We start from the raw sequence: 27,975 nt of genomic DNA, 5'->3' as shown, positions 1-27,975 counted from the left end.
ATTAGTGATGCTCAAGTTCAATAGTCTGGGAAAGGAAACTAATAGGACAGATGACCCTTGACCAGAAGGCTATTAAAAAGACCTATGTGGGGCCAGGGATGTAGCTCAGTGGCACCACAGCCTGCCTCACAAGCACAAATTCCCGAGTTCCATCGCCAGTACCAAAAAAAAAGACCTATCTAGCTTCTGGCCAATACTGTTCCAACATAATATTTCCTGTTTCCAAGAATCTTGAGGTTTGTCTCCACCGTCTCTGTACTCTATTCCGCACAGTCATCACAGCCTAATTTATGGGTGGTCACAGTGAAAAGCAAGGCTGAATCCAAAAGACAGGAAATACCAAGCAGATGATTAAGAGAAAGTACAAGTGTCATAAGAAAACAAGGGAAGAACTTATAAACACACAAACCAAATGAAAGGCCAACTCAAGGAACACACAAGCAAGAAAGAAGTGGTTCAACAGGCCTAAGCTAGGTCACATGCTTATTAATTTTTCCTACCCAAAACACTGTCTAACTCTTCTGGGTTCCAAGCCTGCCTTAACACATAAAGACATTTCTTTCATCAAAATGCTAAGATGATTCTTCTCCCACAAGCTCTGTGAAGACACAGGTGCAGTCTCCTTACCTCCTGGTCTGTAGACAACATCATCCTCAGTGATGTAGGATGTTATCTCACCAGTATCTGTCCTTTCATAACGAGATTTTTTTTTCGGTGGTTTCTTCTTGTTCTTCTTGGTGGACTCTTCAGTGGTGGCACTATTGTTGTCATTGTCCTCATCTTCACTGTGGTCACTCTCAGCATAATTTTTGGCTCCTCCTTCCAAGGTGCAGCTCCTGCGTGGCCGTGAATTCTCACTCTCTCTTGCTTTGTCTCTTTTATCTCTTTCTCGGTCCCGATCTCGGTCCCGGTCCTTCTCTTTGTCTTTGTCTTTGTCTTTGTCAGCTGTCATGATTCGCCACGTGCCTTCTTCTGTCCTCTCACGGCTAGGCCTCCGTGAAAGGTAGACTGTAAGCCTGGGCTTCAGTCTTCTGAATTTCTCACTCAATTCCAGGGAAAATCCAACCACTCCAATAACCCCAACGTTTCAAAAATGCTGTAAGAGAAATGAGAGGAAGAAATTGTTTGTTTTTTTTTTAAATGTTTCCTCTTATTTTCTTCAAAAAAATAATGTTTTGTTAAATCTCTCATTCATGCTTTAGACTTATCTAAAAAGTGTCTCACAGGGCTGGGGATTTGGCTCAGTGGGATTTCCACCGCCTGTCTGGCAAGTGCAAGGGCCAGAGTTTAATCCCCGGTACTCAAAAAAAGTCTCAGACCATAGCTAAAGTTACAGCAAATGACACACAACTTTCATATACAGATTTTGGCCTCAGCTAGTAAATGGCTGAGGTCTTTTTACAACGTCAATGTTAAAAACCAGCTGGCAGAGCATGGTGGCAGACACCTGTATCCCAGTACTTGGGAGGCTGAAAGGCAGGAGTATCTCCTGAGACTTTGAGGCCAGCCACTGCTACATAGTGAGTTCAACCGGAACTACATAGCAAGATCCTATCTCAAAAAAAAAAAAAAAAAAAAAAATATTGCCGGCTAAGAATAAACTGCACTCCTGTATACTAGTTGTTTTCTGATTAAGGAAAAAATAAAGTGTACCCTATTGGACAACACATAATAATTAGAAACAAGCACTTCATAACCTGCAATATAAATTTAAAGGAGAAAAGTACCTATAGTAAAAATGATTTCCACCTAAAAAAATACTAAAGTGGAGAACTGCGGGAAACATCTCAGGATGTCACACAGTGGACTATCTTCTGAAGACTACATACTTCTTCAAATTTCCAGAGGTCCTTAAAAAATAAATATGCTTGACACCAATGAAAGTGACAACTCCAAAACAAGTCTTTCAATTACCCTTAATTATATCATACACATCTTCTCAATCTCCCATTCTCATTCAGAACCAAGAAAAATAGTTTCTCTAAACATTTATTATCTCTGCCTTAACAAAAGTAACAGCTTCCAAAAACAACCTTTGGGCCTTAGGGAATATTAGGTGGTTTTTACAGTCATCCAAATTTCTACCAGTAACCATTTCCCCAATAAATTCCTCAAGAACTAAATCCAACAAGAAAAATCTAAAGTTGTTAAAGTATGCAATGAGAGGATTAAGTCCCAAACTCCCAACCCAAGATTCTCATAAAAAGTTTACAGCAGGGGAAAAAACACATTTGTGTAAAGTCATTTTGGAATCCTTAATAGCAAGATGTATCTTGTCTGATCTTTTATCATCTTCCCTAATACCTCATTTGTTCAAAAATCTTTACTAAATTTTGTCTGGGTATCAGGTGTTCAGAACTAAAAACACAATGAAAGAAGAACACCCCATAATCCTTGCCCTCCATGCTGAAATGCAACAAAAGGAAGCCCGTGATCAATGAGAGAACCATCTGTTTCTCATGCTACCAGACCAGATAGGAAACAACATATGCAAACAAAAGATTGTTCCTGTTTACTTACACAACACCAGATATATCAGATGCAATTATATGCCTCAGACACAGAGAAAATTCTCTTTGGTCATGCCCAAACCATAAAATTATCAGACTCCCTATGAAGCTCAGAGATCAAACCTGATTGGAAGGGAGGCCTCACTCCAATAAGCATGCCAATTACCCTTAGGGATTCAGAAAAAATAAAAAACATCAGCAACAGCCTTTGGGAGATACCAAGGAAGGAGCAATAATAGTGATCATCTAGAAGCAAGGTCATAAGGCTGAAAGCACATGTCACAAACCTAGCACTTCTTCCCACATAGAAAATAAATTTTCAGATTAGATTTCAATTTTCTAAGCATATTTCAAGGAAAGGAAAAATTACTCTAATGCCTACAGAACTTTTGCATACATGAATCATCTGCTTAACAGACAGTAAACCCCCAAAAATCCCTATAGCCCACTGGAATTATCAAGTGAAAATATAGACATATTAATTTCTCCACCAGGTTTAAATTTACAGCATGCACAAGCCAATCATACAAGAAAAAAGGCTATCAGCCAACACAGTTGCTAACACAGTCCTCTTGGACACTGAAAACTTATCAGTGTCTACTGTGAGGCCAAAAAAGGAGGATTTTAGGCTGAAAACCTCCTCTAAACTGCAATTTCAGACAGAAAAACTTCCTCTGAGTTTAAGCTGTTGAGTTAACAAGACAACTGCTTCTGAAAACTTTTTAAAAATGTTATTTCAATACTCAGAGAAGAAAAAAATAAATCCAAATTGTACATTCAACACTACTCACTCTAAAATTATACAATATTTCTACAAAGACAACAGTTGTTTTGCCAAAAGTGAGGAAGAAAAAAAATTACAAGAAACCAAAGACGAGGCATCCACAAAATGAAATTTAGTATGATGTGTAAGTATGTGCACACTGAGGAGACCAGAGTGACTTCATTTTGTAATAAAGAGCTCCATTTTGTACTGAGCCTAACCTAAAATTGAACCCATGTGTCTCGTGACAGTAGAAAAAAACAAGTAAGTCCCTGGAAAAACACAGGATGTACAAAGTATGGATTGTTCTGTCTAGATAAGCCTCTAGGGAGGCCACATGACTGTTTCTTAACCCATCCCAAAATAGCCCACCGTCCCAATAACAGCCAATAAGATTTAACTGTAATAATTGACCAATCAAAATAGAGATAGAGCTTATTACTAAGGCTAATGTATCCCAAAACCTATAAAAACGTCTTGAAATTGCTTTTCGGGGTCTCCAATCTTAGATTGGCAGACCCACTACATGCTGTGCTAACAAAGTGCTCTTGTGTGTTACATAATGAGTGGTGGTCTTCTTGGGGACACAACACTCAGGCACAACATTTGGGGGCTTATCCGGGATCTCGCTGCCCCTTGAAGATCCCTACTGCGTTGAGCACTCGAGTTTTAAGACCAATCCGTGAGTACCCTTTCCTTATTTTTGTTTTTCCTTTTTCTCTTAATGTCTGATAATTGTTTATTGGTAAATTGTGATCCGGATCATTTTGGAGGGCCGGAAATCCAGGCAGACGTGCTAGTAGTGGACTCCACGCCGCAGGGTCTGGGAGATGGTCCCAAACCCCTTTGGTAAGGACACTGTCCTTTTGGTTTCGGAACCGTTCGCAGAACCTCTGGTTCTACTTTAGGTTTGGTTTTAGTAAGCCTCGGTCTTATGTCTAAGTTGGCCTTGTTTGTCTGTCTTTTTGATTGCCTATTTGGAATTTTCTGACAAAACGGGAAAAACCCAATCTACCCCCTTAACTTTGATTTTGGATCATTTTCAGGAAGTCCACGGCACTGCATCTGGTCTTGGACTTTACATAACTAAGAAAAAGATGTTTGTTTTTTGCAGGAATGAGTGGCTCACATTTAACGTAGGCTGGTCAGAGGATGGCACTTTCGATCTGCTGACAACATACTGTGTTAAGGCCACTGTCTATGGGAATCCTGGCCATCCGACCAGGTTCCATATTACAACCTGGCAGGTCCTACTGGTGGACCCCGCCACCTTGGTTAAAGCCCTTTTTGCCCCCCAAAGCTATTATTGCTGTAGCCAGAGCTGATACTCAGGGACCCAAAACACCCCTGGGGCCAATCACTCCCTTATATCCTGTGTTGCCACCATCAGATCCCTCAGGAGATGATCTCTTACCTTCACAGCCGCCTTATCCACAACCAGTGACAGATCAAGGGGGCGTCCCACCAGGGGGTATACCTAGTCTGCCTCACAAGCGAGCAGGCTCCAGACAGGAAGATCCCCCACCGGGGCCCTGGGGTGGGGGGCAGATTCTACTGTGGCCCTGCCCTTAAGGGCCATTTCCACTAGTGATTTACATAATTGGAAATTACAAACCCCCCCCATTTTTGGAAAAACCCATGATACTAATTAATCTGTTAGATTCTACTCTGTTTACTCACCAATCCACATGGGATGATTGCCAACAACTGCTTCAAATCCTCCTCACCACGGAAGACCGAGAGAGGAATATTAAGGAGTCACGGAAATTGGTTGCCAGTGAAGATGGTAGACCCACCACTATCCCAGAACAGACTGAAGCTGAGTTTCCACTGAGGAGATCGGAATGGGACCCTAATACTGAGGCAGTATTAGGAGAGACTCAAGTCTTACGGCCAGACTCTACTGGGGAGTTTTCATGCTGCCACAAGGCAGCCTACAAATTTGTCTAAGGTAAGCCAGATCATTCAAGGAAAGGAGGAATGTCTGAGTGCCTTTCTAGAGAGGTTACTAGAGGCACATCAGATCCAGAAGAGGAAAACAATCAATCTGCAGTCTGCAGATTAGCCGATCAGCTCCTAACATCCAGAGAAAACTACAGAGAATCAAAGGCTTTGAAGGTAAGAGGCTGACCGAATTAGTGGCAATAGATGAAACAAGGACCCCCTAGAAGAGAGACAAGCCAGAAGAATGGCTGGCCGCCTCGGCAGGCCCAAGGTGCAAACATGAACTTAAAAAGATAGCCTTTAAAGGAATTAATCATAAAGATTACAACACTGAGAGAGGGAAATTAGGGACAAGGCCTTGCGACAAATTGCCAAGAGATCAATGTGCCTATTGAAAAAAGATGGGACACTGGAAGCACGAGTGCCCTCTACTTACAGAAAGGGGTACCAAGGAAACCAAAGCGAACATTTTGGAGTTAACTGATTTGAATGACTGGGGAGAACAGGGTTCAGAGCTCCTCCCCAAGCCTTGGGTAACCTTAAAAGTGGAGGGGAAACCTGTGTGCTTCCATGTAGATATGGGAGCCCAATATTCCATTTTAAAAAGTCCTATGGGACCTATGTCTACAAAGTCTACATGGGTTCAAGGAGCTACTGGGACCAACAGATAGATATACATGGACTACTAAAAGAGGTAGATCTTGGAGTAAGTCGAGTGACTCACTCATTCATGGTCATCCCCAAATGCCCCTACCCTCTGATGGGGAGAGATCTCTTAACAAAAGTGGGAGCCCACATTCACTTTAAGGAAAACAGGGTGACAGTATTTGATAAAAATAACGAACCAATTCATGTCTTGACTCTAAATCTTGTTGATGAATACAAACTTGTTCAAGAGATTACGCCTCCAAATGACCAAAAACTACAGGCTTCCCTCTTGGAGAAATGAATAAGAGAAATTCCAGGAATATGGGCAGAAATCGGGGGACCTGGACTTGCACAACACCATGCTCCGATAATTGTTCAGCTCAAGGCCCATGCAACCCCGGTCCATATTAAACAATATCCAATACCGCTGGAAGCCAAAAAGGGAATTACATCCCACATCCAGAAACTAAAGGAGATGGGGATCTTAACCCCATGCCAGTCCGCCTGGAACATGCCACTGCTCCCCATTCAGAAACCAAACTCAGAGGACTACAGGCCAGTGCAAGGCCTTCGAGAGGTAAATAAATGGGTAGAAGATATTCACACCACTGAGCCTAACCCCTATAGTCTTCTTAGCTTACACCAAAACAGACAGGTGTACAAGGTGCTAGACTTGAAAGGTGCCTTCTTCTGCCTCCCACTGGCGAAACAAAGTCAGCCTCTCTTCACCTTCGAGTGGACAAACCCGGAGAATGGATTCAATGGACAATTAACTTGGACTTGACTCCCACAGGGATTCAAAAACTCGCCCACCATCTTTGACGAGACGCTCCATGACAACCTGGGTGAGTACAGGACAATGTTCCCGGAAGTGACTTCTACAGTGTGCTGAGGATTTGTTATTGGCTACATAGACTATGAAGAATGCACAAGGGCTACGGAGGGCCTTTTGTAGACCCTTGACAGTTTGGGTTATCGGGTTTTGAAAAAGAAAGCCCATCTGTGCCAATCCTAAGTAACCTACTTAGGTTATATACTTAAGGGGTACAACACCACTTGTCCACAGCCCGGAAGAGAAGGTAAGAGAGTTCCTCGGGTCAGCAGGGTTTTATAGACTCTGGATTCCTGGGTTCACTGAATTGGCAAAACCTCTATATGAGGCAACCAGGGGACAATCCCCGCTTCAATGGACAGCAGAAATGGGAAAGGCCTTTAAGGCTATAAAGTCTGCCCTACTTAAGGCACCTACCTGCCCTGGCTTTACCAGATGTCTCCAAACCCTTTCAACTATTTATAGATGAACACAAGGGAACTGCAAAAGGAGTACTGACCCAGGCACTAAGACCCTGGAAAAGGCCGGTGGCCTATTTGTCCAAAAAGCTTGACACAGTGGCAGCCAGATGACCACCATGTTTGCGCATTATTGCCACCACAGCCCTCCTGACTAAGGATGCTGACAAACTGACCATGGGCCAAAATTTGATAATCACCACCCCACATGCCGTGGAGAGGATATTGGCGAGCCCTTCAGACAAATGGATTTCAAATGCTAGATTAGTTCAATACCCAAGCCTTACTTTTAAACCCTCCATGAGTCCAATTTCAGACAGCAACAACTCTCAATCCGGCAACACTGCTACCAGATCCAGATTTAGAAGGTCCTCTACATGATTGTGAGACCATATTGGACAGCATCCAAGGTATTCAAGCTGAGTTAACTGACATTCCGCTAAAAGAACTGGAGGCAAACTGGTTCACAGATGGGTCCAGCTTCATGAAAGACAGAGTCAGATATGCTGGGGCAGTGGCGACTTCAGAGACTAAGGTAATTTGGGCAGAATCCCTACCTATTGGGACATCAGCTCAAAAAGCTGAATTAATAGCCCTCACCAAAACCCTCCAACTTGGACAAGGAAAAGCTTTGAACATTTACACAGACAATCGCTATGCATTCACGACTGTTCATGTTCATGGGGCCATCTATTGAGAAAGAGGACTACTAACAGCCAAGGGAAAAACCATCAAGAATAAACAAGAGATTTTAGACTTACTGGCTGCTATATGGTTACCCCATCGTGTGGCTATCATGCATCGTTCTGCGCATCAAAGAACTGGAGACCCAATAGCCCGAGGTAACAATTTTGCAGACCAGTCAGCTAAGGATGCAGCTATAAGGCGTACGATGGCATTGGCCCTTCAGCCCAGCATAGTAGAGCCTATACTGCCAGAAAAACCTAAATATGAAGAAACAGAGATACAATATGTGGAGTCATCAGGATATAAAAGCAGCAAAATGGCTGGTATGTTAATTCTCAGGGGCTATTTCTCTTACCCTCTAACTATGCACGAAGTTTGCTCCAACAGATACATCAGTCAACACATTTGGGAGAAAGAAAAACTGAAGAATTAATAAGAAAGTCCCATTTAAAGATCTTTGGCCTCAGACCAAAACTTAACCAAGTTATAAATGAATGTAAAGCTTGCAAGCTAGTTAATATAAAACACGGATCTATGCAAACAGGAACAAGAATGAGAGGATCAAAACCTGGCATAAATTGGGAAATAGATTTTACAGAAATTAAGCCAGGTATGTATGGATATAAATACTTATTAGTGTTCATAGATATCTTTTCTGGATGGAGAGAAGCATATCCAACAAAACACAAAACAGCAAACATAGCTATTAAAAAATTACTGGAAGAAATAATACCGAGATATGGACTGCCTCTGCTATACTAGGATCTGACAATGGACCTGCCTTCATCTCTCAGGTAACGCAAGGGTTAATTCAAATTTTGGGGACTAACTGGAAATTACATTGTGCCTATCATCCCCAAAGTTCAGGACAGGTAGAAAGGATGAATCGGACCTTAAAGGAGACCTTGACTAAATTAACCCTGGAGACTGGCGGTGACTCGGTAACTCTCCTTCCCTACGCCCTTTTTAGGAAACGAAATACTCCCTATGTTCTTAATTTAACCCCTTACGAAATTATGTATGCTGGGCCCCCACCTTTACTCCCTAATATACACTCTGAAATGTTACTTGAGTTTGATAACCAAAAGATTGTTTTTGCCTTACAAGCATTGTTTAAAGCTCAGGAGGCCCTATGGCCCAAAGTGAAAGCAACCTTTACAGGAATACCACCACCACAGGCCCATCCATTCCAGCCGGGTGATTCAGTACTGGTAAAGAGACATCGAGTTGGGAATCTTGAACCCTGTTGGAAAGGGCCCTACACCATGATCCTCGTGACTCCATCAGCTGTAAAGGTCAACAGGATTCCAGCATGGATTCATCACAGCCACATCAAGGCGACGGAGACAACGCCCCAAATGGACCCGAAAATCAGACGACATCCAACCAACCCACTCAAACTTCAGATAACAAGAAGAAGCCAGACACCAAGGATAGATGCCCCCGATGCAAGGGACCAAAACACTGGAAATTGACTGCCATACATCTAATTTGTTTATTAGTTTTTGTCCCAACAGGTCACTCTACTAGGGTGAGTCCACACCAGCCACTAAATGTGACCCGGACCATCTACAGTATGATGACAGGAACCATAGCAAATTCTACTTCCAAGCTAACCCCCTCTACCACCTGGTTCCCGGACTTACTGGTTGACCTTTGCGACCTGGTCACCATGGATTGGGACCCATCCGACCAACAGCCTTTTCCTGGATATGGATGCAAGACTCCAGGAGCTCAACGCAACACCCGTAAGCAGTATTTCTATGTCTGTCCAGGACACTCCAGATCACACCAGAAACAACGTGAATGTGGGGGGCCAGATCAGTTCTTCTGCAAAGATTGGGGCTGCGAATCTACAGGATGGATGACATGGCAGGCACCAGTCGAAAGCGACCTTATTACAGTAACCCTCTATGGGGACTATACCTCACTTGGGATAGGAAACTGCCCCGGTAAGGGTGACTGTGGACCATGTTATAAGTCTCCCAAGTACTTGGGGACACCAGAAGGAAAATGTAACACCTTGATCATTAAGTTTACTGATCAAGGTAAAAATACGGACTGGTCTACGAGTAAGTCATGGGGACTCCGCTTATATATAAATGGATATGACCCAGGAGTCATTTTTTCTATCCAAAGATACGTAGAGCCGCCCCCCAGACAATCTCCATAGGTCCCAATCTAGTTTTAGCTCCCCTAAGCCCACTCCTCCATCCTTAGTTTTAGAGAGTTCCACAATGCCTTCTACAAAGGCTACCACAGACTTCGGTCCTCACCCCTGGCCTACCTATGTCTACTCTGCCTCAACCAGGGCCCCTAGGCCTCATACAAGCTATATTTTCTGTACTTAACCCAACCAGAAGCAACTAAAGATTGTTGGCTTTGTTTACATGTTCAACCTCCCTATTATGAAGAAATAACCCTACTAGCTAACTTTACACATAGTACAGATGCCTCTAGCTGTTGATGGCAACAACCTTCGACAACTGTCAAACTGACTTTATAAGCGTCTGGCCTACGGGGACTTTGTGCTGGGATAATTCCATCATTATGTAAGTTTCTATGTAATCAAACTGTACCAATGGATACTGGTCAAGGATATCTTATCCCCCTCAATAACGCTTGGTAGGCATGTTCCTCAGGCCTAACTCCCTGCATTAATACTCATGTACTTAATTCTACTTCTAATTTTTGTATCCTTGTTCAACTAGTACCCCATATTATATATTGTACTGATACAGAGTTTGCCCTTCAGATGTCACCAAGTATCTCTCGCTCCAAATGGGAAGTAAATACTGCTGTTCTGCTGTCCACTCTTTTAGACCTTGGGGTAGCTGGTGCCATTGGAACAGGCACCTCTGCCTTGATTCAAGATAAAAATTATCAAGCTTTGCACATTGCCATAAATGCAGATAATGCTAGTCTTGAACAGTCCATCTCCCATTTGCAAGAGTCTTTGTCCTCCCTAGCTGAAGTTGTATTTCAAAATAGGAGAGGATTAGACCAACAGGGAGGTCTCTGTGCTGCCTTACATGAGCAAGGTTTGTTTTTATGTAAACCATTTGAGAGTGATAAAAGACTCTATGGCCCTTTTGAGAAAACGCCTCCATGACAGACAGTTACAAAATCAACAATCCTAAGACTGGTATGAAACCCTGTTCAAAAATACCCACTGGCTGACTACCCTGGTTTCATCCTTAATAGGACCTTTAGTCATTTTGATTTTGCTACTAACCTTTGGCCCCTGTATACTCAATAAACTAGTCACTTTTGTCAGAGAACAGGTATCAACAGTCCAACCCATGGTGCTAAAATCACAGTACCAAGGGGTTCCCCCGGAAATGAAAGACGAAGTCTAATATGAGCCTACAATTGAGCTCAAAGTTAAAACTCAAGGGGGGAATGAGGAGACCAGAGTGACTCCATTTTGTAATAAAGAGCTCCATTTTGTACTGAGCCTAACCTAAAATTGAACCCATGTGTCTCGTGACAGTTGAAAACAACAAGTAAGTATAGATTGTTCTGTCTAGACAAGCCTCTAGGGAGGCCACCTGACTATTTCTTAACCCTGCCATCCCAAAATAGCCCACAGCCCCCAGTAACAGCCAATAAGATTTAACTGTAATAACTGACCAATCATAGTAAAGATAGAGCTTGTTACTAAGGCTAATGTATCCCAAAACCTAAAAAACAGCTTGAAATTGCTTTTTCAGGGTCTCCAATCTTAGATTGGCAGACCCACTGTATGCTGTGCTAATGAAGTGCTCTTATGTGTTACATACGTGAGTGGTGGTCTTCTTGGGGACGCAACACTCGGGTACAACACACACATGCATGGGGACATAAATATAAAATCAACATCCTTAACAACCTCAAAATTGATTCTACTTATATATAAATGTATAAGTATACGCTATATAATAAATTATAGTTATATGGCCGAATTTCAGTTAACAGCACTGGTATTACAAAGCTAAAGTGAATCCAGTTACCAATTATATTTGGTTCTAATTTATAGCTCACTGGGGAAATATTTTTTCTCCTATCTAACATATTAATCATTTTTTTGAGTGATAATGACCAACATACACCATCATCAAGGTGACACTGAAAATAAGAACTCAAAGTAAACACGCAGTACTGTACTGAGAAACAGCTGTTGCTTCGACTTGATAGAAATGATCTACAGAGTAGGCAATAAAACAACTGCTACCGCAACCTGAGGTTTCTGACAGTGACCTGGGAGGAGGCTGTCACTGCCACTTTACAGATCACAAAACTAAGAAGGGATCCTATGCACAAGGCCACACAACCAGTGAGTAGAAAGACAGCTCTTACAAAGCTCAATCCTTTGTGACCTGCTTAGTATCTGCTGCTTCCTATAGGCTGGGTCACCAACTCCTCAAAGGCACCAACATTTCCTACATTTATCCATGCTGGTAATTCACACATCAGGTTAACAAACACTCACTCTGCCCTCTTACTACCCCTCAAAAAATTTTTTCTTCAAGAAAGTCCAAATATTAAAAATGTACGTGTCAGGCTGGGGATTTAGCTCAGTGGTTCTGCCACCTGTCTCATAAGCACAAGGTCCCGAATTCAATCCCCAGTACCAAAAATAAATATATACATAAAAATGTACGTGTCAATGGCTATTAAACCGAATGAAGCAGAGTTAAATGCTTTATTAAATAATAAAAGAAAATCTAACTTTATCTAGAACACATCTCAGATTCAGAAGGATCACCTATTCTCTGAACAAATGTCCTCTGAATGCTTGCTACAGCTCTAGATGCTGGGAATATCAGAGGAAGACAAAAATCGCTGTCTTTGTGGAGCTTATGTTCCAGGAAGTGCAGAGATATCATAAAGGGGAGTATGCACAGAAGCGTACACACACACACAACCTATGAGAAGATCTTACGTGGGGAATTCAATGGAGATAGGGGTGTGGGAAGGCTGCAATTAAACCAGATGGTCAGGAAAGGCCTCTCTGAAGTGGTTTTGACCCTAAAATATACAGTTAGAGAGGAAGCTGCGAGGACACATGGAGGGAGACTATCATATGCATATATCTGAAGCGAGGAGAGCAAGGCACACTCAAGAGGCAAGAGGGCAGAGGGATGATGAAGAGAGGAAGAGGGAAAGTGGCTGGAAAAGGAGCAGGGGCAGCAGGGCTTAGATCCTGTCTGGCCTTGTTCGTAAGCATAAGGACTCTGGCTTCCCCTCAAAATGACAACTTCAGCAGGAATGTAAAGAGCAAAGTCAAAGTCTGGCTTATGTACATAGGTCACTCTGGCCACAGAAAAATCCAGGAGATATGGGGACCTCACAAGGACTAGTGAGATAGGATGCTTCCTGTAGTCATCTGGGGAAGAGGTCAGGGCAGCTGGTGCCTGGAAGATGAGGCACAAGAGAAGAAAGTCAAGAACAACTCCAGGAAGCTGGTCTTGCTAACTGATGTAGGAAGCTGCCATTACCCGGGCTCTGTGGGAAAGACCGAGCGCTTGAATGAGAAGGACCACGTTGAGTCTGAGAAGCCTGTGGCAACCACACAAAGGAGACCAGGGCGTGGCTCAGGGCAGCACATCCTTAGCAGGAACAAGGCCCTGGGTTTATCCCAGAGCCCGCACACACAGAGATTCTAAGTAGGGAGAGGTCTTGGCTGCAGATAAAAATTCAGTTTTTAATTTGGTCTATAAAGCCATGAGGCTAAGTAAAATCACCAAGAAAGTGAATGAAAATAAATTTTTTGATAAAAACTTTAACATTCATAAATATATTTATTAGTTATGCTTGAGTGGAGAGGATATACAAAGAGACATATATTACCCATTTCCAAAAATAGTACCTCAGGATTCATTTAAGTAAAAAAGTGTGTTTCTCTTACAGTTTCCTGATTATCAAACAGTGTATCATTTTACCTTAATTGACAAAAATTTAGTCAGCTGGCTTAATTTTATTTTAATCTAATCAGAGTTGATGCCTTCAACAACCACTGACACAGAAATACTCATTATTTCATATTTACTTCAGCCTCTATAGACATCATTTTATCTCTTCAAAATAAAGCCCAAACTACCCCACCCCTGCCTCACACTACTTCTCAGAACCAATTCAGACAAAGAACCAAAATTTCAGTCGTGTTCAAGATCCAGCCCTCATTTAAGAAGACCACTTCCAGGCCAGGAGGTTAGCTCAGTGGTTCTGGTGCCTGCTTTGCAAGCACAGGGACACGAGTTTGATTGCCGGTACAAAAAAAAAAAAAAAACTCTTCCTCTCATTACTGTCCCAGGAGACTTGACCCCATGCTGGAGTTGGGAATGTCAGACTAAGAAGCCAGATCCGAGGTCTTCACACCCTACCTACCTTGGGGACTACTCTACCTAACTGAGTCACAGTTGCACTGCTGTAAAATGAGGACAATGTCTATCTACTCCACAGGGCTACTACTAAGAATTAAATATATCATATGTAAGTGAATCTGCAGACTGCACAGTGCTTCACAAATGCTCGCTCTCAGTAACACACATTTCCTTCAGTCCTGACGTACACAGGTAATACCCAATAGCATATACAAGACAGAAAGAGAGCCAAAATATCACCACTGTCCTTGAGAAAATCACCTGTCCTGCTACAAGATTAAGAACTGAATCACAATACACACTTTACAATGGGTGTGCCCACATAATACACCCCTTCTGGAAGGTCTCTTTCTCTTTGGTTTTCAGGGCATGGCCTTCTCCTGGGCCTAACTACTCCTCTGCTTGCTACATCAGTCAACCAGTACAGGAGTCCTGTCAGAGTACTGCCCAGAGCCCTCTCTTCTCATCCTCTACTTTTCTCCTGGTCAATTTCCTGTGCACCCTTCAATGCTCAGGTACCACAGACACACAGGTGATCCACAAAATGTACGATCTAACAGAGTTCTCCTTCTGCTCCAGATGCATGTCAAAACCATCTATCTACCTGGGGTCCCCTCGTAATTCTCAAAGGTGCTTCCTCAGAGTGTCCAAACCAAAGGCACTCTCTGGTTCCAGGTCAGCACTGCTTGAGATGGTCTCTCATTTATTTCTGAACTTCTCCAACACCAAACTCTTTGGTTTAAGCTTCTACTATGACTTTCCTGGACCACTTTGATCAGCTTCCTGATTGGTCTCCTCAAATCCAGTCTTCTGTGGATACCAACCTTCAACCCTCAAATAACTTCCCATTAGATGAAAACCTAAATCCCTACCATGCACTTCAAGGCCTGCATCTTTTCCCTGGCCTCAACTCACACCACTGTCCTGCCTGAGCATCCCCAGCCACCTCCCAGTGCCCTCTCCTCCTCTGCCTACCGCACACTTCTCTCCCAGCCCAGGGGTCTCTTGCTCTTCTTTTGGTCACATCTCAACATCAACTTCATCAATAGCCTTTCTTGCCCAAAATCTAGGCTAGATTCCTATCACAGCCCTTTCCCCATCTGTAATTTTACATTTATCTGGGTAACTTGATTAACTTCATCTCCACCCTAAAAATCAAAGCCTCAGGAGGAACCAACCCTCAACTGGCTTTTGTTCTTTTTATTCCAGTTACTAATTCACTGTCTGACACATACAGATGAGAGATAAATTACTACTTCTTTCTGTCCCTGTCACACATGAGCTAGATCAATAAGGAGGGCATTAGGAGGAAGCTTATTTAGGAAAAATGTCTCATGAATAACTGAAGGGGTGATTGAGCTGGCTCATAAGTCATGAATAGGATAAGGAGAAGCAAAGAGAAGGAGAAAGACATTTCAGGTGGAAGGAACCTGAGTTATAAGTATCCATGGAACAGCTGTCCCTGATGGCAGCCACAGGGGGAAAGGGGATATAAAAAATAAGTTTCTGTAGAGGCAGCAGAACAGATAGTGGACACTCAATATGCACCAAGCATTTTTCACATTAACTTGCTTAATCTTCACTATAAAAGGGTGACAGAATAATTTATCATTCAAGCTGGGACACATGTGAGAGTGAAGAGACACAATTAGTAATTATGCAGGAAAAATATATGCAAAGCAAAAGAAAATATGATCACCCTAACTCTAACCCTGTTTAGCAGGAACCATTATGTACGTTTCACCAATGCCAAAGCAAGCACAGAGAAGCTGAGCAAGTTGACCCGAATCACAGTTAATGTGTTAGACCCAGCTTATAAATAAAGCCAGGCCACTGACTCGAGTTCATCTTCCCTGCCAACCCAGACTGCAGACTGACGCCAGGGCCTATACATACTAGCAAGTGATCCACTGCTGAGCTACATCTCCAGCCCCAGCTCCCAGAGTCTGCTGAGCTTTAAATCACATGTCCTTTAAAAGCCTGCTTGTCTAACAAGAGTAGGCTAAGCAAACATGCTGCTGTTGCAGGCTACGGAGATGAAAACAGTAACTTCATTTTATTTGCCCATAGGAGTTTTGTTTTTGTGAGACAGGGTCTCATTATGCAGTTCAGCCTGCCCTGAACTCACAATGCAGCCCAGGCTGGCCTGGAACTCACCAGCAATCTTCCTGCCTCAGCTTCCCAAGTGCTGGGGCTATAGGTGCGCCAGCGCACACACAGCTCCTAGGAGAGGGTAGTCCATTATCTCTGAAAGCCTAAGTAAGGAACCAAAGCACTCAAGCACCTCTGTCTTTGCCGGGTGTGCAATTATTATGCCTCCTTAAGAAAAAAAAAAGGCCTGGTCCAGGTGTGGAGGACCTAAGTGAGCAGCACACGCTGTGGGCCTTGCCACCCAAAGAAGCAGCTGAGGCCAGCATGCAACAGAAACCACAGCGGCAGGCTACAGCTAGGTGACTGCTTTCAAAAGGAAATCAATTTTCTTTTCCTGTTCTCTTTCACATCAACATGCCTGGGAAAGAAAATGTAATGGCTTTTGCTCTGGAAAAGGAAATGTCACTCTGACACTTGTATTCACTGCATAAGAAACAAGGCATTTTTCATAAACAGCAACCTAAATGGAGAATACCTCAAAATATGCTACAGAATCACTGATGAAGCTGCAAGGTGACACTGAAAGATGGAAGTCAGCAGAACTGTAAATTCATGCAGAAATAAAACTGTTTTCCACTGAAACAGCTGTGGTACTGACAGCAGTTTTCTGAGTTGTAAAGTTCTTCCCCCGACCCAATCCAAATGTACGAGCAAACGGCTAAAGGGCTCCTGTGCAGTTCTCTACATGGTTAATACTTAAATGCAGTTGGTCCTGCTAAGCGTTTATATACTTGTTCTTAGAACACATGTCTTACTGAAGGAAAGAGCGGTCCCTGGGTAGCAGAGCAAGGCACCGAATGAAGGCGCTCACCCCAAGCAGGTCTGCTATCCAGAGTGGCCCTTCATCTCCAAGAGACTCTGGGGACACTGAGACCTAGTACTGGGAGATTCTGACAAATAAGACAGCTTAGGGCCAGGGATTTAGCTCAGTGGTTCTGCCGCCTGCATCGCAAGCACAAGACCTGAGTTTGATCCCTGGTACTACAACAACAACAACAACAACAACAACAACAACAAAAGACAGCTTAATTTCTTCTCCAAAAACATAACAACAGAACATGGGACCACTGCAAAAGGTAAAAAAGTATCCAGAATAGCAAAATTCTAGGTTACAAGTAATAACCCCATTAAAATTAATTAAGAAACAATTATGTTGTCTTTATTATTTGCAAAACAAATTTTTGAAGACAAGTTACCCTAGGTTTCCAGAAAATATTAAAAGTCCTGGCTCTACAGAATACACACTCATTCACATAACCAATTACTTTCTTATGCATTTAATTAAATATGAAGTTTTTAGGGAGCATGGTGGCACACACACAACTGTAATCCCAGCACTTGGGAGGCTGAGGCAGGAGGATGGCAAATTCTAGGCCAGCATGGGCAACTCCATGAGAACATGTCTCAAAAAGGAGGGAGGCTTAAATAAATGTTTTAATTAAAATTCAGTTTTTAATTATTATTGAATTTTGCCATCATGTAACCGGGCTACCACTGTGTGTCTTCTATTTGGTGGGTTAAAGAAAACTCACTGCTAACCTTAAACAAAGGCTCCTGGATTCTGGTACACTGAACTGGTGCCAGAGAGTTCTCTGTGGTGGGAACTGTGCCTGATGCTAGATAGCATTCCTGACCTCTTCCCATGTAGATTCTAATAGCACAACCCATTCTCCTCATCAAAAGTAGAAGAAAATATCTCAGTTAATGTTGCGTGTTCTCTGGGAAGCAAATCTGCCTCAGCTGAGAATCACTGCTTCATTATCTGTCTACTACAGATGTTTGAAAGGGTTAAGCATCTATGTTCTTTATTCAAAATTATGCTTGATTAATATGGAATCCACAAAACTAACACCCTTACAAAAACTATAATGTGTCATGTTCTTTGTTCTCCAAAATAAACTGGACTAACTCAAAGCACTGACTGAAACAGTGATTATTAAACAGATGTTTGAAGTTGAATTAGGAAAACAGAAGCAAATATTCTAAGAATCTTGGAGCTTACTGGCAAGCCCTGAAGACTGTTGGGAGCAATATTACTCTTTGGTGATCAGCTCTGTTCAGGAGGCCAAGAGTAGGCTTCTGCTGTCACTCAACTAAAGAGAAAACCTGGTGTCCACAATACCAAGAGCAAAGAAACCAAATACCTAGGGACCCAAGACCCTGATGCAAAAAGGGGGAAAGAATTCCTAGGTTCATTATCCCAATCATGGAGGTAAACAGAAAACTAAGAGTGGAAAAGATAAATACATTGCAAATCAAGTGATTGCATAAATAAAATGTGACAAATCCATATAATGAAGGATTAGCAAAACAAAACTGATTCCTATTACAACATGAATGAACCTTGAAAACATTATGCTCTTTTACAAACTAGTCACAGGGCCAGGGATGTAGCTCAGTGGCACCACCACCTGCCTTGCAAGCACAAGGTCCTGATTTCCATCCCTGGTACCAAAAACACAGTCACATAAGATTACATATGGTCCCAGTTATGGTGGCACATGCTCGTAATCCCAGTACTCGGGGGCTGAGGCAGGAAGACAGCCAAAAGTCTGAGGCCAGGCTGAGCTACAAAGAGAGACCTTGTCTCCAAAAACAAACCATGAAAGATAGATAGACAGACACTACATATGGTATGACTCCATTTATATTAAATGTCCAAAGAAGGCAAATTCATAGGGGTGGAAGGTAAATTAGTAGTGCCTACAGCTTAGAGGAAGGGATAAATGGGACTTTCCGCTATTGTTATAGGATTTCTTTTGGAGTGATGAAAATACTGTAAAATAAAATGTGATGGTTGCCAATAGCTGTTAATATAGTAAGAGCCATTATATAGTTTAAATATGTAAATTATGACATGTGAATTCTGTATCAATTGTTACACACACAAGCAGCTACCTTACACAAAGTAAGAAAAGACTCAGTTTATACACTCATCTGACTATATAAAATTGACAAGGATGAGCTCTACCTCTTCAGTTGAGAAATACCACCCTTATTTCAAGCTATGAAAACCAGGTTAATTAAATACAGAGTTTATTTCATGAAATGCTGAGAATGAGAAAAAGCCATTTTTGGACTAATCTTTTACACACAGAAATTCTTGGGCAGGCTTACTACGTCTGTAAAGCACGTTTAAAAGTACATACGGTGGGGCCAGGGATTTAGCTCAGTGGTTCCGCCGCCTGCAGGCAGAAGGACCAGAGTTCGATCCCCAGTACCAAAAAAAAAGTAGATAAGGTGGATAGGGTTTCTTTCAGTTTCCAAAGCTCCACAATTCAAAGCAATTTGCAACCATGGTACATAAGCAAGCTCTCAGCAACTGATAAAAAGAAATGACTGGGTGAATTTTAACTTAATACAATTATACTTCACATATATGAAAAATCAAAGTATTCAAAATGCACTTCTAATCCATGGGTACAAATGTGATCAAGGGGAAAATGAAATCATAAAACTCATCAGAGCAGTCCCTCTAAACACACAGAATCTCTAAGTCTTAGATGAAAGAGAAAAGGTCTTACTAAAAGCAGAGAAGACTTATCCAAAACTCAATTTGCTATTTTCTATGTCTGAATCATTCTAACTGGGTGTGATTCTCTGTAGGTTGACCAAATGTATTAACCCTGCTATCTTTGTTAACCTGGTATCATTCCAAAAGAAAAGTAGAAAAGCCACTAGAATTATTCAATCCCAGATGCTAGCAACTAGTCAATGACCAGGGAATAGAGGTCAAGTCTAGGGGCCTTGACCACAACGCTTAAATGTAGCTGTAACATTTATCATCAAATAGCCAAGGCAGGCTTTCTATCAATTTCTCCATTATTTCAGGAGACGTTATTGAACACATACTAGGTGCCAAGCACTACCCTAGAAGCTCTAGATACATGGACGACCAAAACACACACCATCTCTAAACCTCAGACAGCCTACACTCCACCAAGGGTGGAAACAGACAATAAACAAGTAAATGCATTAATAGTATAATAGTTGCCGATAAATGCTATGGAGAAAAATACCACTGGCCGTAGTTCATGGAGGGTCATTAATTTATATACGGTACTTACAGACAAGAGGTCATTTGACCTAAAGGGAAGTAGTGATTAATGATGGGAAGGGGGCATTCTGGGCAGAAAGAAAAGCAAGTGCAAAGGTCTGAGGCAAAAGCATGCCGGGCAAGATACCATGGTGGCTGAAGCAGTGAGGGCAAAGAAGAAAGTTGGAGGAGTACCTGGAGAGCATCTATGCAAATGTTATGGCAGGTATCTGGGTGTCTCTCCAAAGCCTCATTCACTTATAGGTGTGGCTTTTCAGAGGTGGCTGGATCTAGGGTGGGTGAATATGGATTGAGCATGTGTGGTAACTGCATTAATCCACTAACTGGCTTAGCACTGTTCTAGGTGTGGATGATGGAGGGCTCACCATGGGTGAGGATGGCACCAACCAACATGCTTGCAGCCTGAATGGAATGAAAGGGAAAGGGAGGCTCAATGATGCTCCTCACTGCCTCTTGCCTGCCCCGCCATGGACTGTTTCTCCTCCACCACGTCTCACTGCCATGCCACCCTGCCGTGGATCCAGCCATCTATGTACTGAAACCTCTACTAACTGTGAACTAAAATAACCTTTCCTCCTTGTGGGTGTTGGGTATTATGTCTCAGTGAGGAGAAAAGTTAATTAAGACAGCAAGTAAAAAGAAAAGCTCTGTGGGGTTCTCCCTAAAGGAGTAACAATATGAATTACTTGGGGTGGGGGGTACCAGGGATCACACTCAGGCTCTTGCGCTTGTGAGGCAGGCAGTGGAACCACTGAGCTATATCCCTGGCCCCTGAATTACATTTTAATACACACCTCATGGCTCCTGCGGGGTTAGGAGATTGTTACCCCAGGGATGGAAAATGCTAAGCTGTGGTCAAAGTTCTTTCATTATGCCATCCCAATCCATCAGCAGACTGCATGTGGTAGGAAACAAAGAGAAGAATCAGGTGAAACACTTAAGGTTTGGGTCTGAGCCACCACTGGAAGAACTGCCACTGACTGAAAGAGAAAGAGAAGGAAAACTAAGAATTCTGTTTGGAATGTATTCAGTTGAGATGCCTAGCGGACCCATACATACATGCATCCTAAGGGTCATAAAGCTCTGGGATAAAGCTATCTAGAATCCCTGCATATAAGCAGTGCCCATAACCATAAGGTTAGATGGTATCACAACAAATGACCAGATGTCTATAATCCCAGCAATCTGGGAGGCAAGACAGAAGGACTGCAAATTCAAACCTAGCCTGGGCAATTTAGCAATTTAGAGAGACCTTGTCTCAAAAATTAAAAAATAGCCAGGCGTGGTGGTGCAAGCCTATAATCCCAGCACTCGGGAGGCTGAGGCAGGAGGATAGCTGTGAGTGCAAGACCAGCAAGGGCTACACAGTGAGTTCCAGGTCAGTCTCAACTACACAGTGAGACCCTGTCTCAAAAAACAAAAAAAATAAATAAATAAATTTAAAAATTAAAAAATAGCCAGGCGTGGTGGTGCAAGCCTATAATCCCAGCACTCGGGAGACTGAGGCAGGAGGATAGCTGTGAGTGCAAGACCAGCAAGGGCTACACAGTGAGTTCCAGGTCAGTCTCAACTACACAGTGAGACCCTGTCTCAAAAAACAAAAAAAATAAATAAATAAATTTAAAAATTAAAAAATAAAAAAGGCTGGGTCTGTGCTTAGTGAAAGAAAGGTCCTGGGTTCAATCCCAAATGCTGCCAAAGTGGGGAGCGGGGGTTGGACAAGTCAAGGCAGAAAAAAAAAATTTCCAACAATACATTATAGATTAGGGGTGGGCCAAATGAACTGTGAATTGATGGTGAAGTTATGATGATGGAAAAACAGTGTCAGAACCCTGTTCAGAAACCCTGAGGTGGAAACAATACACCATCTTATTCAAAGAGAAACCCTCTACATATTTAACAACTACCTATAGACAAATTCCTTCTTAATGATGTTACCAAATGCTGCATTTAATAAAATCCAGGCAGCACCAGTCCACCCAGGTTTCCACAGGAGGAAGGCAGAGGATGGAACACCTCCCCCTGCTGTTTCTCAGGGAAACACACCAGCTGTGCAAAGGAAAACATTTGCCAAGCTAAAAGAAGTAGGGAGAAAAAAACTGATTCTCATCTTCATGAAGTAGCATTACTAGATTTAAAAACCAACTTTCTGAACAAACAATTTGGAAGACCTAACCTGAAATTTTTAAGATCCACAGGAGAAAGGAAAAAAATCAATGACTAAAAACATGAATTCAGGCCCGGGATTTAGCTCAGTGGTTCCGCCACCTGCCTCGCAAGCTCAAGGACCCGAGTTCAATCCCCGGTACCAAAGAAATAATGATAATAAAATTTAAAAATAAAAACACGAATTCAGACAAAATTTCAGGGAAAAATGAGATTAATCAGGATCACAAATGAACTGGTAAATGGTAACACAATTCAAATCTGAAAGAATTTAAGTCAAATAAAGCAACATTTATATACACTCTGAAAAAAGCTTACTTGCTGTGAAGAGCCTTAGCTGGATTCAAGATTTATGTACTTTAGGGCTTGGGATTTAGCTCAGTGGTCCCGGCGCCTGCCTTGTAAACTCAAGGATCCAAGTTCAATCCCGGGTACAAAAAAAGATATATGTACTTTAGCCCAAGAAATTTACAGTTAATTGTACTGGGGAACTGAACCCAGGGCTCCTCTCTCACTGAGCTACATACCTTTTTTTCATTATGAGTTACCTAGGCGAGACTCAAACTTACAATCCTCCTGCCCCAGCCTAGGATTACCCTAGAAGCATGTACTACCAGACCCAGCTAACAACTGCATCTATCAGTAAAAGAAAAAAATACATATTAAACACAAGGTATGGCGGTGCATGCCTATAATCCCCAGCCCTGGGAGGCTGAGGCAGGAGGATCACTGTGAGTATGAGACCAGCCTGAGCTACATGATGAGACCCTGTCTCAAAAAACCAAAATGTCTTTAATAATAAAAGAAATCAAGCCAGGCATGGTGGCACATGCCTATAATCCCAGCAGTGGGGAGACTGAGAGGAGAACTGCTCTGAATTTGAAGCCAGCCTTGGTCTACACAGTGAATTCAAGGCCAGCCTGAACTATATAGCAAGACCTTGTCTCAATCAATCAATCAACAAACCAACCAAAAAATTTATGTAAGAAAGTAAATAGAAAGGGGTAATGACTGCCGGGCATGGTGGCGCACGCCTATAATCCCAGCACTCGGAGGCTGAGGCAGGAGGATCATTGTGAGTTGAGACCAGCCTGGACTACACAGTGAGTTCCAGGTCAGTCTCAACTACATAGTGAGACCCTGTCTCAAAAAAACAAAAAAAGTGGGGTGGTGACAAAATTATGTTTCCAGCAACTACAAAAAATGCACTTCCTCCCAAATAAACAAATGTTTCCACTATGATGCCAAGAAGGAAACTATGAAAGGAAGCGAAGCAGAGTCCTAGAATGGCAACTGTAGTCTCCCTGGGATGTTGACAAGAACCTTTCTGCTTTTCAGGCTCAGTTATGCCTGTCTTCTGACCCAGTATGTTAATCTCACTGTAATTTCAGTTTTCTCACAAAAAAAATTTGTAACTACAAAATAAGTATCAATAAATGACTCAAAAATACTAGCACTCTTATCTCAAGTGTTATAACAAAAAAATCTTCAGTACCATTTCTCAGGATAAATTATAAATTCGGTTTGGTTTGGTTTTTTGAGACAGTGTCTCACTATGCAGTTGGACTGACCTGGAACTCACTATGCAGCCCAGGCTGGTCTCGAACTCACAGTGATCCTCCTGCCTCAACCTCCCAAAAATGCTGGAATTACAGGTGTGCGCCACCACACCCGGCTTAAAATACCAATTCCATCTGCCCCCCCAAAGTAACTGAGATATGTAATCAATAACAATTGTACTTGGAGAGCAGTATCTAGAATCAGAGAAGAACAATTTTTTCATTTCCACATTCTTGATAAAGGAATAGCCATAATTCAAGAATAAAATCATCCTTATCATTATACAGGTACCTAAATTGATCGTTTCAATGACCGTTAGAGGATGCTAAAATAACCTCACGTTCAGAATGTAACATTCTCTAATGAAAACCTCCTCTAACCCCAGACCAGGCTCACCTGGGATTAAAAAGAAAATATTGCCCAGTCTATCTGATGAGTTTCCAACATCAATAAATACATTCCTCTCTAAAGCAAATAAATGGCTGTCAAGGCCTTAGAAAGATCTTACTGAGAAAAATAATTAATTTTTGAAACAAATAAAGGACTCCAAAAGATAAGTGCCAATTTTTTTTGGTACCAGAGATCGAACTCGGGTCCTTGGTCTTGAGAGGCAGGCAGCAGCACCACTGGGCTAAATCCCCAGCCCGAAGCCAAAAAATCTTTAAACCATTATTTCTCTAAAAAGGGGCATGAGAAAACTTTATGCCATAAATACTTTTATATAAAAACACACCCAGGTTAAATCTACAGCATTATAATTAAAATGCAAATTTCTGTTAATATGTACAAAACAGAGTAGCCGCCTTAAAAAAGGACTCACATGGATGCTTATAAATGATTAATACTGGCCTTTAAGTCTCACCAGGCAAAAGAGAACACTTTGGACCCAACGGAATCTTGAGAAGGAAAGAAATATAAGACCTTGTTTCCAGGGTTTAATAAAAGAACACAGCTATGTGTTTGGAGGTTTAAACCAACCAAACTTGGTTTTACAGAATTATGCAAGTAGTTAAAGAACATCACAGCAATCAACAATAACTGCAAGACCCTGAGCAGGACACTAAAGAAGTCAGAGACTGCACTTCATGCACAAGCAAGCTCATCTTCTCAGCAGACTGGCACTGGCAATGTGTGGCCAGGTTCACTCAACCACTTCGCTGTTCTCTCAGCTTTCATCTCAAACAGCACAGGATTTACAGATAAGATAATTAGAGTCCAGGTCCCAGCCGAGTAAAGTTAAGCTTCTCTGACAAACTTCCTCAACTTCATGGTCAAGAAAAAAATTAACCCTACGAGCAAAACAGTCATTCCAATCTTGACAACCACAAAAGTGCCAGGTGCTCTGTATCTGACCTGATGTAAGTGTACACTGAAGAGCTCCAGTCTCCAGTAACCTTCAGGGCCACCTGGAAAGCACAAGCAATGCAGAAGGTCAACAATGCAGAATATAAATCCCACAAGCAACTCACAAATGCCACACAGAGGATGAAAGTTAAGTGGAGCCCAGGTTACAGCAGCAAAAACAAAAACAAGTTGGGGGCTCTTTCTTGCTTCATCAGCAAACAGAAATTTCCTCTAAAAACCTTTCAATGAAAACACTGCCACTTCTAAACAGTCACTTTACCAGCCCCACAGGACGTGGGAGAACATGTACACTGACCCCAAGATCCCTCTCTTTAGTCTCCTTACTTTACCCTGCCAATTGCAAACTGACTCACAGTATGACTAATTAATTACCTAGAGACATGGGTGCCATCTTCAACAACTGATAATTCGCAGTACTTTTTTTAACCAGCTGGATACATGTGTGCGGTCTCTTTCCCTATTCCTTTGGCATCTTTTAAACAACTGGCATGACACAATGCATACGGAAGTATTTTCAGAACTGTAGAATTGTGCAGAAAAGGTAGTAATAGTAATAAAAGACAGATCTTCTCATCTATGAAAGACACACAGAAATTCCTGAAATTTTTTTAAGCATCTCTAGAGCACTCATTACTATATCCATACTTAAGTCAACCCTTTCTTGCCCCAGGATCAAAAACAGTAAATCGGGGTCCAGGATTTAGCTCAGTGGTTCTGCCACGTGCATCACAAATGCAAAGTCACAACTTCAATCCCCAGTACCACCCCCCACAAAAAAAATCACATGTTAGTTGGGGATATTACTAACATTTCCTATAGATTTTCAGCTTACTAATCAAAAAGTAATCGGAATCAAAGACAGAACCACCTCAAATTTCAACAACCAGAGGTAGGCAAGGTAAAAACTCCAAGTTAACAGTGAGATGGGGGTAAAGGGGAGGGAAAAAAAGGAAAGCAGGAAATTTGTTAAGAGAATGATGAAAGGTGAAGAGATTTTAATTTTGAAAAGTGGTGGTTGGATCAGAGCTGCCTGTTATGGGGCATAGACCCAGATACCAACCGTGCAGCCAGAAATACAATCTGACACTCTGGGGGAAGGCCAGGATATGCTGAGAGGCTGGGACAGGAGGACAGTATGCTGGAGCCCAGCCTGAGTAACCCAGCAACTCTGTCAGAACTTCTTTCAAAATAAAAGTAAAAAAGGGGAGGTAAGAGCCACACAGATCAGTGGGAAGGCCCTGGGTTCGTGCTTCTGTACTGCCCCCCTCCAAAGGCCAGGACACAGGCTGGAGTCATCAGCATAGAAGAGATACTGAAGTCCGAAAGGATGAATAAGATGCTCTAGGAAGAGCTGAGATGAACAGTATAGCTAAGCAAAGAAACATCAAGCATTTTCCAAACCAAATTCTGCTGAAAAAACACCTGGAAACCCAATGACAGGCAATTCTAAATCAACACCAACAACAGTAATATCTATGTAAAGTAAGTGTGGGACATAATGCTTATAAATACTCTCAAAGTTTATAATTTATATTTTCATGTAAGGTGAAGAGATTTTAATTTTGAAAAGTGCTGGTTGGATCAGAGCTGCCTGTTATGGGGCATAGACCCAAGTACCAACTGTACAGCCTAGGGGCACTGGGGTAGGGGAACCCTCAATTGTCCTGCTCAAGTAAATTCTGCTATACTACAAGCATGCAAGCAAGCACAGGTTCTTAGGCAGTATGATACAATTCTCAAATTTTTCTCTTTAAATGTATTTTTAAAACAGGCTACTTTTATTTTTTTAATTAAACTATAACTCCTTAGGCACTCTCTCTACACTCTCCTTTTCATTTCAACTTTCTCTAAAAGAAGATACAGATATTTTTTTAAAAAAGAAAATATAGGGATAAAAAAAATGTGTCTACAAAACTACAAAGTGTCTATATATTAAACAATGTCCTCAGAAATTATTCAAAATAGTCACGTGAATCACTGACAAGATTTAATCTAAAGCTGTACTGTCCAATATGGTAGTCACTATCCACATGGCTGTTTGAATTTTAATTAAAATTAAATAAAATTTTAAAATTCAGTTCCTGGGCTGGGGATTTAGCTCAGTGGCACCATGCCTACCTCACAAGCACATGGTCCTGAGTTTGATCCTCATTACTGGTTGGGGGGGGGAGTAAAATTCAGTTCCTTGGCCACACTGACCACATCTCAAGTGCTTTACCAGCTATAGGTGGCCAGTAGCTACCATGTTGGACAGAGCAGGCACAGAACATTTCCATCATCACAAAAACCACTATCACCACTAATATAGAGATAAATGTAAAAACACAAGGCTGGGGATGCCATGCAGGGGAAGACTGGTTACCTGGCTAGCATGAGTCCCACAGTTTGATCCCTAGCACCTCAAAAAAATGAAGAAAATAAAAGCCTATTTCATCAATAAGCCACTCACTTTGGGGCGGGGGGGGGGGG

The 27,975-nt window shown here is 42.1% G+C and overlaps 1 protein-coding gene across 1 annotated transcript in view; it reads right to left on the bottom strand.

The window, feature by feature from the left end:
- The window catches only part of Rere (arginine-glutamic acid dipeptide repeats), a 268,548-nt gene that overhangs the window by 222,595 nt on the left and 17,978 nt on the right, over positions 1-27,975 (bottom strand). The window contains exon 2 of the mRNA XM_019206904.1: positions 628-1,096. Coding sequence (XP_019062449.1) covers positions 628-952 — 325 coding nt within the window. The 5' untranslated portion in view covers positions 953-1,096. The remainder of the gene's footprint in view (positions 1-627; positions 1,097-27,975) is intronic.

Source organism: Fukomys damarensis, unplaced genomic scaffold, assembly GCF_012274545.1.
Source record: "Fukomys damarensis isolate Sample0158 unplaced genomic scaffold, DMR_v1.0_HiC HiC_scaffold_23, whole genome shotgun sequence".
NCBI lineage: Eukaryota > Metazoa > Chordata > Mammalia > Rodentia > Bathyergidae > Fukomys > Fukomys damarensis.
Note: the sequence above shows the minus strand (reverse complement) of the source record. Positions and strands in the feature narration are given on the sequence as shown.